Raw genomic sequence first — 10727 nt, 5'->3', positions numbered from 1 at the left:
ATGTCGAATGCCAAATTGCAACTGCATTATAATGATGCGGCGAGAATGTCGTATTGTTCGTATGATGAAAATCACCATCATCATGGAGGTCAAAGTTCACAATCGACAGCAACAACAACAGCAAATGCCAAATATGATCCCGATGAAAATCGTGGCAGATGGGCATCGAAAACAGAATTTATTCTATCGTGTCTGGGATATGCTGTAGGTTTGGGCAATGTATGGCGTTTTCCATACCTATGTTATCGCAGTGGTGGTGGTAAGTATGGAAAGGGTATTAATATCTAAAGTCTGTATGACATGTCTGCGGTAATAAGAGGAGGTGGTTATATTTGTGAAGATTTTAAGGATAATGTTCGAAATGTTTGCTACATAAGTTATATTCCTATGATATCCTTTCAAACAGATAAAATAAAAGGCAGAATGAATAAATAGCGAAGGAAAGGAGGCGAAATAAAACTCAAAATTAAAAGTATTTTAATGTTTGCAAATGCAAACACTTCGGAGTAATCGTCGGATATCCTATCATGTATATATTGATCAGAATAAAATTCGATATAAATTTAGCAATGTTTTGTAGCAACTGAAGTACAGGAAAGTGTTTTCTGTTTGCGACTCCTCTGTGTCCAAATTCTGGAAGGTTGCTGCATCCACTTAGAATTTGGAGAGAAGTGAGCAGGCTAACCTGGGCAGTGGAATAGGTACAACGTGTCGTGGGGTCCTAGTCCTCATGCTGAGCATCGAGCAATTAATTCGTGCCCAGTAGGAATTTACGCAGTTCCATAATCCAGATCTTAACTGTGCGAAGAATACTCGTGTCTCCTTTGCTGCTATGGAAGGTATCACAGTATGAATGATATTCAGACCTGTTTAATGAGCATTTTGATCTAGAGATACACGCTTGTAACTTTGAAGTTCTCTCTAGATCATGAAGATATCTCTTGACATGGTATGTGAGGGTTCCCGACGATAACATCCAAGCAGGTACGGCATTGACAAAATTTGATTTGCCCATTGATGACAGGGAGGCATTCTGACAGGTCTGTATATTCTCTAACATTCGCAAACAACACTGGCGCGGCATAGCTAACTTCTGATCGTCCCATTGCTTTATAAAGGATCAACAAGCTTTCCTTTTCAGTGCTGCTGGCCAGTAAATTGGGGGCCTTGTACCTACTTCTCAGCTTATTGCAAATAGCAACTCAGTTGGCGGATATTTTCATATTCCTCAGATCGAAGGAATTCACAAGATCAGCTATGTAGACGTGTATCCTCTCACATATGCCATCAATAATAGGACCCGACGCCATGATCCTACAATCGTCCGCATACATTACGACTTCTATACCATTAGATAGTTGTGAAATATACCAAATGTAAAGTTTGTACAGTTCTGGAGAGATTATCCTACCTTGGGGAAATTAATATTTTACTCAGCGGGACTGGTGTCCACACATAGGGTTGATTATTCAACGTTCCATGTTTAGACATATAAAAGCTAAATTTTTAAGGTTCTCACCAATCTATGTCAGTAATTTGGTGTTCCGGTTTGAAAAATAATCCTGGCAGAAATCCTGAAACCACGATATTCTTCTGACCGATTTTGGGTATGGGGTTTTTAATACTGAATTTTGTTCTATGTCCTGATTTAGATTAGGTGAGTTTACTTGCACCAAAGCCTTCGGTTTGGTGTTTTACCCGTTGGTAGAATTTTCGGACTTCATTCTGACTCCTGCATATCTCGATTTGCTCACGCTCACGTTTTTCTTGCTCTTTCTTCTTTTTTCTGAAAATACGTTTCGCATTAAGTGTCGCTACTGTTCGCAGGGTTACCCTATACGCTGCGTTTTTCATATCAGTAGCATTACGACACCCCTGATAGTACCACGGATTTCTTGATGGTGGTCTTTGGTACCCAAATGTTGCTTTTGCTGCAGTTTGTAGGGAGTGGGCAATTCTCTGCACTTGTGCTTCTATATTATTATCGGGACAAGGGGTGCTTTCATCAAGCAGTTGGGTAAGTGGAACGGAGTACCTTGTACCTTGGCTGCCACAAGGTAATGGTCCGAATCAATATTCGCTTCCCGGATCGATCGAATGTCTAGAACACTGGATGAATGCCTTCCGTCTATCACAACATGATCGATTTGATTTCTCGTTGTTCGATCGGGAGAAATCCAAGTGGCTTTGTGTATATCGAGATGCTTGAAACTGGTGCTGCTAACTACCATGTTTTTTGCTGCCGCGAATTTAATCAACCTCATGCGGTTGTCTGTTGTTTCTTCATGGAGGCTGAATTTTCCGACGGTGGGGCCAAAGATATTTTCCTTCCGATTTTTGCATTAAAATCTCCTAGCAGAATTTTAATGTCATGGCCAGGACAACGATCATATGCTGTTTCTAGGCGCTCGTAAAATATTGGTTTGGTCTGTTCATATTTATCTTCGGTCGGAGCATGGGCGCAAATGAGACTGATGTAGAAGAACTTCGCTTTTATACGGATTATAGCAATTCGTTCATCTACTGGAGTGAATCTGGAGACGAGGTCTTTTATTCTCCTGTTAACCATAAATCCGCAGCCAAATTCATGTTTCGTTCCATGGCAGCTATTATACAGGGCGTAATGATCAGATTTACTTACGCCAGTCCCTTTCCATCGCATTTCCTGTAAGGCAATAATATCGGCTTTGTACGTCTTGAGTACATCTGCCAAAGCTGACACTGCGCCTGTTTTGTACAACGTGCGCACATTCCAAGTGCAGATTCGCATATCGTGATACTTTATACGTTTGCGGGGGTCGTCAACATTAGGGGGGTTTGGTTTTCTTTTTCTTTGCTTTTTCATACGCCTTTTTACGATGCCTCGACCCATTTTTTTTTTAAAGTTTTTATGGGTGAACTCGCGGCACATATTAGCTCACTATTTCATCGGGGGATGAAAACAGCTCCCCAGCTGGCAACGCGGGGAGGTCTGTGTCCACAATTGAGATGAAAGACGGACCAAGATAAGCCTGGACTTCGCCATGTTAAAGCCAATCAGAGCCGTTGCTTGGTATCTATCATCCCCTACGCCACCCATTGTTGAGTGACTAATTTGTCATAAAGTGGATTTTCTATAGTAATCTGTTGTACGTTTACATGGGCTGATATATGATACATTACGGTCTGCTAGTTAAGGTAATTTATCAACCCATTTGTAACCAACCGATATATGAAGAACACTGATTTGTTCACCATATTGAGCATCTAACATCGGTTGTTCCACATTTAACTGTTTTTGCGACACCTCTGGCTCAAGTGTGAGAAGTCTGTATTCTCCAGCCATGTATATCCACCTCAATTCAATTGACCTTGATTTCCTGCATCGATGCGGCCAATGTGTTATTCGAATTCGAGAAGTCACCAAACAAATCGATTTTGAACCCCTAGTTCAAAATTTCAGTCAAATTGTTCGGAAAATTTACTGTTTTATACGACAATTGTTGTTCTCAGAAATAAACAGGACCAGTGTAGCTTAATTATTTTCAAAGGGCTAAGTGTTTCTCGTGGTGAAGAACATAAAGAAGTTCTTCCCAACAAAAGTGTTGAAAAGCTCTATTTTATTTATAGTAGTTGTATTCAACACGAAATTTTGCATTGCTTTCTTGCTAAAGCTTTATTCGACTACCTGCATTCAACATGGCAGAAGATGTATACATGCAAAAGTGTCAACTTGGTCAGGGAACTAGTTATTTAATTCAGAAAGTTTCTTAATACCACATGGCCACATTTCCACTGATCTCCCTTTTAATATACGTGTACATAATCACGGTGTCCGCTGCCTGTTTCATTGTTTTGTGTATACATACGATTAGGTTTATTGGACGATAAGTCTTTGGTGTTACGTTGTTTGTCATATCTGGAACAAAGAACTAATACTGTTCTTAACTAGTAACATGCAGACAACAGAAACATTCAATGTGTATTTGGTGTATCTGTCTGTGCTATTTATGGTAGCTGTTTGTTCAACAACGAATATTGCCTTCGATAGCTCAGTTGGTAGAGCGGTGGACTGTAGTACTTATGCTAAGCTTGTGTAGTTAAGGAGAGGTTGGTTCCAAACAATTAGCGGGTCGCAAAATTATCGGCGCGAACTTACGCAGTTGACATTTGGCTTTCGTTTCCGCTATGCAACGCATGTTTTCATCAGACGAGATATCCATAGGTCGCTGGTTCAAATCCGGCTCGAAGGAAGTTATGTTTTTGCTTTGTTGTTAATTTGTATATTTTTTATTATATTTTATACGTATGAAATTCTTTGAAACATTTAAAGAAATAAATAAAATATATACATATTAACAATATACCGGTTATACCTCAGCAAATTTCATAATTATTATTTGTGGAATTATATGTATTGAAAATGAAAATGGCACTTGTGCAATTGATTTTTATTTCGTTAAGCAGAATTTTTATGTGAAGATGGTTGTAAAATTATCATGTATTGCTGAAAGCAATGAAAGTAAATTCAAATAAGTGCCATTCTGTTAAAAGATCCCTTATTAAAATTATTATGACTATGTGTGGTAGATATTCAAATTTGATTAGAATAAATTAAAAATATTTATGCGTTAAAAAATATAAATTGATGAAAAGAAACGGAAAATTAGTAGGGGAGACTGGGGCACCTTCGCAATCGCGTTTTCGATATGAAGCTCTCACCGTACATCACTAGTTTCGATACATAGGTATCGAATATCGAAATAAATAACTGACACAAAGTTTGAAATTTCTAGCTAATAAGTTTATTAAGATACATGGGTTTTTATATTTTTATAGATGTAAAAAGTACATTCGGCATTTTAAAGTGGGGCACGTTCGGCCACACACAGATTGTGCAATATTATTTCCTTCAAATATTTTTGAGTTTTTCTTTAAAACTAATCCTTTAATATGGTTCGAAATTGCATATATAAGATCAAACCTGCTTGTATTGACAAAATGCGATAGAAAACCTCTATTTCTGATGGTGTGCGCGACCTTGAGATGTAAACGTCCGCCGCTAGAAAATAAAGTCCTATAAATTTTTTAACTAATACTATTTTTGTATATCTTTTTGGTACTATTTTTTATAATTAAGTGTCAGAGGATCAGCCATAAAGTTGTTATATATGTTGAATAAGTACTGAGATATAGAGCTCTAAAAAAAGTGCCGAAGATGCCCCAGTCTCCCCTACATATTATATAATAGGCAAGTTGTCTATATCGCGGAGAAGTGACAATTTGACCGAACTTCTAACTCAATTTGAAATTGGCCGACCCGGTGTTGAGATTAATGAGTCGAAGGTAGGAAACCAAGCAGTTGAGTTTCAGTGGGTATTTGGTGGCGTTGGATCGACCAATAAGTATTACATTGTGCTGGTGAAAGATCGCCCCAAAAATCCTAACTGCACATTGTTTAGGGTTATTTGAAAAGAAATGCCACATATATAAACAAGTAATAAGGCCACTAATTGGGTATGCCTTCCCTGTTTGGTTTGGAATCTCTTCCCACCAAATGGAGAGGCTGCGCATTTGGGAGTGGCGAATCCTTAGGTCATGCTTGGACTTAATGCCACAACAAGAAGTAGATAAGATCTGGCGGCTACCTGCTAACAAAGTGGTGAATGGTAAGCGCTTTTCGGTTCCTAGACCGAGCGGCAACTTTGGAAAATAAGTTAGTTAGAGATAGCCTTTCGTCGAAATGTTAGTTCGGGCCAACTACAAGCCTCCAAACAGTTTAGCCACATTGAACAAAGAAGGTCTTCTATATAGAGTTGACCAGCTCCTCTTCTATCATCATAGGTTTGGGACACTAGATATATATAGTACCGTTTACAGAACATCAGCAGTAAAACTGCACGACGTTATGTATTAGTGAGATAAGCTTAGGAAAATAAGAATTAATGTTAAGCATATGAAATGACAAATTGTTAATTTTAAGTTATTAAATAGACGTAGATTAGCTACTACATTTACATAGCATTTTTTACAATCTTTGTCTTATTTTCTAATTTCAGGTGCATTCCTCATTCCTTACCTTTTAATGTTATTCCTCTGTGGCATTCCATTGTTCTTTATGGAAATAATAATGGGACAATTTTCTAGTCTGGGGTGTATTGGCATTTTTCGTTTGGCACCTTTGTTCAAAGGTACCACCAACCCACATAAAACAAAACATAACATTTGTATTAATTACCGATTTTTATATTTTTAGGTGCCGGTTTTGCTATTGTAGTTGTTAATATTATCTGTACAACATATTATTCAGTTATAATATCATATCCGTTGATGTTCCTAAAACATATATTCTCATCCAAATTACCCTGGGAGTCATGTGAAAATTCGTGGAACACAAATCATTGTGTGGAAGTGACAGAGGTATGTTTTAGATGCAACTATCGATTAGTTAAACGGGCAGAGAGGACTAATGTAAAATGTTTGATTATTTAGATGGCAAAATATAATTTTACAACACGTGGAGAATTTAAAACAGCAGCAGATGAATTTTTCCAGTAAGTCTATAAGAAGATTATGAGATGGTATACCCTGTGCCAAACATGCAACATTTGTTCAATTGAACTGTGGGTAATTTGTCCCGTTTTTAAGGCAATTAATAACGGCGACGTTAAAAGTGAGAAAATACAGAGATAAAGAGAGAGAGAGGGAGAGATAGAGAGAAAAGACACAGATTTTCATAGTAGAAATCGGGTATAAGGAACAACGGTTATAATCAACTTCGCATATAATAAACATCCTCATTGTAGACTTCGTTAATATTTTCGTTAATTTTCAGAAACAACAACTTCTCTCTAAACCGGTTACTGTATAGGTTCTGTAATCCGTAATTGGTAGCTGAAGATATCTCAGCATTATTTTGTTGTAATTAGGAACCCTGTATTGACTTTTTGTAAACATTTTTGTAGAACTTTGTAATTTTTGGGAAACCTTATTATTTTTTTTTTACGAGAACGTACAAATGTTGTCTACGACAAGTCGGATGAAAAACGTGTCCAAAATCCCCAAAATACCGAATATTGGGGGTACCGTAATGCGGGGGCTACGCCAAAACGTGGACCGATATTTACCTTTTGCAATACCAAACATCCTAGAAGTACCAGCAATGTCTGTTCAAAATTTAAGAGCTCTATTTTAAATGTGGGGACCTTTAAAGAGATTTCAACAGACGAAAGGACAGACGGACATGCATAAATCGGCATATAATTTTATTCTGATCAAAAATATGTATACTTTATGGGGTCTCCGGTGAATGTTTGAGGTGTTCCACTTTATGGTGGAGGGTATAAACATGAAAAATAATCCATAGGAATTACCTTTGGGGTAGATTTTGTACAGCGTACTGAATTAGGTCCAGATTAGTTTATGTGAAGTTTTGTTGATTTTAAGTCAATGGTGCATCAAAGACCCCGATTGACACAACATTTTGCACAGCGTACTGAATTAGGTCCAGGTTGATGTATGCGAGGTTTTGTTGAAATCGGATCAGATTTAGATATAGTTCCCATATATATATATATATATATATATTCGTCCGATTTTAAGTCAGTAGTGCACTAAAGTTTGGACGATTGACATAACATTTTACAAAGCGTACTGAATTAGGTCCAGATTGGTGCATTTTAGCCCGTTCGGTGCAAAATTTTGCACAACGTTCTGTTAGCGTCGCGTAACGTATGTCAAGTTTTGTATTCATCGGTTCAGATTTAAGTCGGTTCAGATTTAAATATGGCTCCCATATATATTTTCGTCCGATTTTAGGTAATTGGTGCATCAAAGGCCCAAAGATAGGATGTTTGACACAAAATTTTGCACAGAATACAGAATTAGGTCCAGATTGATTTTCGAGGTTTTGTTGAAATCAGATAAGATTTAGATATGGATCCCATATATAGTCTGAGAAGGATATAATAAAAGCTACAAATAATAAATCGGCTATAAAGACGGACTTGTGCTCGGACGACTTAATAAATTTGTGTGTGCCTATTTTCGGAAGAATTATAATTATCAGAATTATCTGTGTATGCATTAATTTCGACTAGATTCATATATTCACCTTACTGGCCTTATAGAACAGTTGGGGTGTAGGGCACCATCTTGCATACATCTTTTATTTATTCCTTTCGTTCTTTTTCCCAAAAAAAGTTTAGAAATATTAAAAATATCGAATGGTATCTATGAAATTGGAACGATTCAATGGTCGTTATTTGCTGCCCTGGTTTTGTCATGGATTATGGTCTACGTATGCATTATCAAGGGTATTGAAACGGTAAGTGAGGTTAAACCGAAGCCAATTCTGCAATTTAATTTTGTTGCCTTCCTAGGTTGGAAAAGTTGTTTACTTTACTGCCACATTCCCATTCATTATTTTATTTATATTATTTGTGCGTGGCGTGACACTGCCCGGTGCCATGAAAGGTATTCTATTTTATATTAAACCGGAATGGTCTCGTCTCATGGACTTAAAGGTGTGGGCTGATGCTGCCATACAAATATTTTTCTCCCTGGGTCCTGGCTGGGGTGGCATTGTGAACATGGCCAGCTTTAATCATTTTCGTAATAATGCCAAAGGTGATGCCATCTTTATACCGATTATAAATTGTTCGACGAGTATTTTTGCTGGATTTGTGGTGTTTTCGGTATTGGGATTTTTATCACGTAAGTTAAAGAAATTTTGAGGAATACAATGATCTAGATCTAGAGTCTCGCAACCGATCAATAATTTCGATAAATAAAAAAAAATATTTTTATTGACTGGTATTCATGACTTTCTTCTCAGATCAAACGGGTATACCTGTGGCAGATGTGGCAACCTCTGGTCCAGGTTTAGCATTTATTACATATCCTCAGGCCATAGCTATGCTGCCATTTTCCCAAGTATGGGCTGGATTATTTTTTTGTATGTTATTCCTATTGGGCTTGGATAGTGTGGTATGTTTTCAAAACTGGATCTGTACTCTTTAATCAAAATGTAATTTCCATATTTATTTCCTAGTTTGTGCAAATCGAAGCCATCATATCATCAGTATTGGATGAGATACCCAAGGTTAGGCCTTACAAATATGCGGTGACCTTAGTTTCGTGTCTGATAATGTTTTCAATGGCAATACTGTTTGTAACAAATGTAAGTAATAGGATGGGTCCGTTTGAGGGCACACATATTTTCCGGAAGGACTTTATAACGATTCCTCAAAATATATATTTGTCTCTTCTAGGGTGGTATGTACATCTTGCAACTATTGGATTGGTATTCTGCTTCAATATCGGTTATATTGATTTGTATACTGGAAGTAATAATGGCATCCTGGATTTATGGTGTCGATAATTTTCTGGATGATATTTATTTTATGATTGGCAAGAAACCTGAGAAAATATGGCTCTATTGTTGGAAATATGTTACGCCAGGTATACTGGTGGTAAGTTGAAGTGTGGATTTTTCAAGATTTGCCAAGGGCTTTGAGTTTATTTTTTTCAATAAGAGTTTTGAAGTACAATTTTAAGGGTAGTTTCTTTTAAGAATATTTTCAAGATAACTTTCAGGAACGTCTATTTTTTAAAGAATATTTTTATTTCAAAGGACACGACTAATCAGGTTTTCAAGAACTATAGACTATAGAGCCGTTGATTTTTAAATAATATTTTTCAATGACTATAGAGGCGTGGATTTTTTAAATAATTTTTTTTCAAGAACTATAGAGGCGTGGCTTTTTAAATAATATTTTTTAAAGGACTGTAGAGGTGTGGATTTTTTAAAGAATATTTTTTCAAGGACTATAGAGGCGGGGATTTTTTACATAATATTTTTTCAAGGACTACAGAGGCGTGGATTTTTTTAAGAATATTTTTTTCATGGACTATAGAGTCGTAGATTTTTTAAAGAATATTTTTTTCAAGGACTATAGAGTAGTGAATTTTTTAAATAATATTTTTTCAAGTATCCTGTCTGTCAACACAAGTCGTGGATTTTTTAAAGAATATTTTTTCAAGGACTATAGAGTAGTGGATTTTTTAAAGAATATTTTTTCAAGGACTATAAAGTCGTGGATTGTTTATATATTTTATATTTTATTCAATAAATCGTTAAAACATATTTTTTCAGTTTATTTTCTTCACCAGCATTATTTTTAATCGTCCGGTTCGCTACAATGATAAAGTTTATCCTGAATGGGCCGTGGCTTTGGGCTGGTGCAGTTGTGCCATATCAATTATTTGCATTCCATTATATATGCTGTGGACTCTGTTTCATCGTCGAGGCAGTCTTAAGGAAAACTTCATGGCTTCGTTGAAGGCGAAATTTTGGCTGCCAGCTCAAGAAGATTATCGTGTGGCCTATGCTGAATTTAAGACCGCAAGAAAATTAATGGATGAGCTAAGTAGTCGTAACTTTGAGAAAGTGGAAATGCTAAGGAAGTCGTAGATAAAACGCAAAGGTGTTCAACAAAATAGTGACTAAAGTTGAAAATAATTCCAAAAATTATGTACAAAAATATTAAAACCCATTTTTTAGAAAATATAATCTCAAGAAGAAGACAATTTAAGAAATATATTTGAATAGCTTATTCTCAACTATATATTATTTTAATTTATTTTTTAAAAAACAATCTCATATTTGGTTTTATATTTATCTAAAACGAAAAGAAGCATATTTACATTTGAATTTATTCGACTCAGTTGTTGCGGCGGCTATCACA

The 10727-nt window shown here is 36.3% G+C and overlaps 1 protein-coding gene and 1 non-coding gene across 2 annotated transcripts; both read left to right on the top strand.

The window, feature by feature from the left end:
- Positions 1–10453, top strand: LOC133336420 (sodium- and chloride-dependent glycine transporter 1-like). Its single transcript, XM_061544714.1, has 10 exons — positions 1–259; positions 6039–6170; positions 6236–6399; positions 6472–6533; positions 8182–8305; positions 8361–8694; positions 8816–8967; positions 9032–9160; positions 9252–9452; positions 10136–10453. The coding sequence occupies exons 1-10, from the start codon at positions 1–3 to the stop codon at positions 10451–10453; spliced, it is 1875 nt and encodes a 624-aa protein (XP_061400698.1).
- On the top strand, positions 4021–4232 carry Trnay-gua (transfer RNA tyrosine (anticodon GUA)). The gene is made up of 2 exons: positions 4021–4057; positions 4197–4232. It is a non-coding gene; the product is annotated as a tRNA-Tyr (tRNA).
- Positions 10454–10727: the final 274 nt, after the last annotated feature.

The sequence above is a fragment of the Musca vetustissima genome, unplaced genomic scaffold (assembly GCF_032173495.1).
Source record: "Musca vetustissima isolate MV318-11 ecotype Yass unplaced genomic scaffold, APGP_CSIRO_Mvet_v1 utg3365, whole genome shotgun sequence".
NCBI lineage: Eukaryota > Metazoa > Arthropoda > Insecta > Diptera > Muscidae > Musca > Musca vetustissima.
This window is presented reverse-complemented; position numbering and strand designations above follow the sequence as displayed.

What these genes read in the sequence shown, in the direction of transcription:
- LOC133336420 (XM_061544714.1), top strand. Translation starts at nt 1, where the DNA reads ATGTCGAATGCCAAATTGCAACTGCATTATAATGATGCGGCGAGAATG. An exon ending in ATGTTATCGCAGTGGTGGTG is followed by an intron (nt 260 to 6,038) that starts GTAAGTATGGAA and finishes TTCTAATTTCAG; the next exon opens with GTGCATTCCTCATTCCTTAC. An exon ending in TATTGGGCTTGGATAGTGTG is followed by an intron (nt 8,968 to 9,031) that starts GTATGTTTTCAA and finishes TTTATTTCCTAG; the next exon opens with TTTGTGCAAATCGAAGCCAT.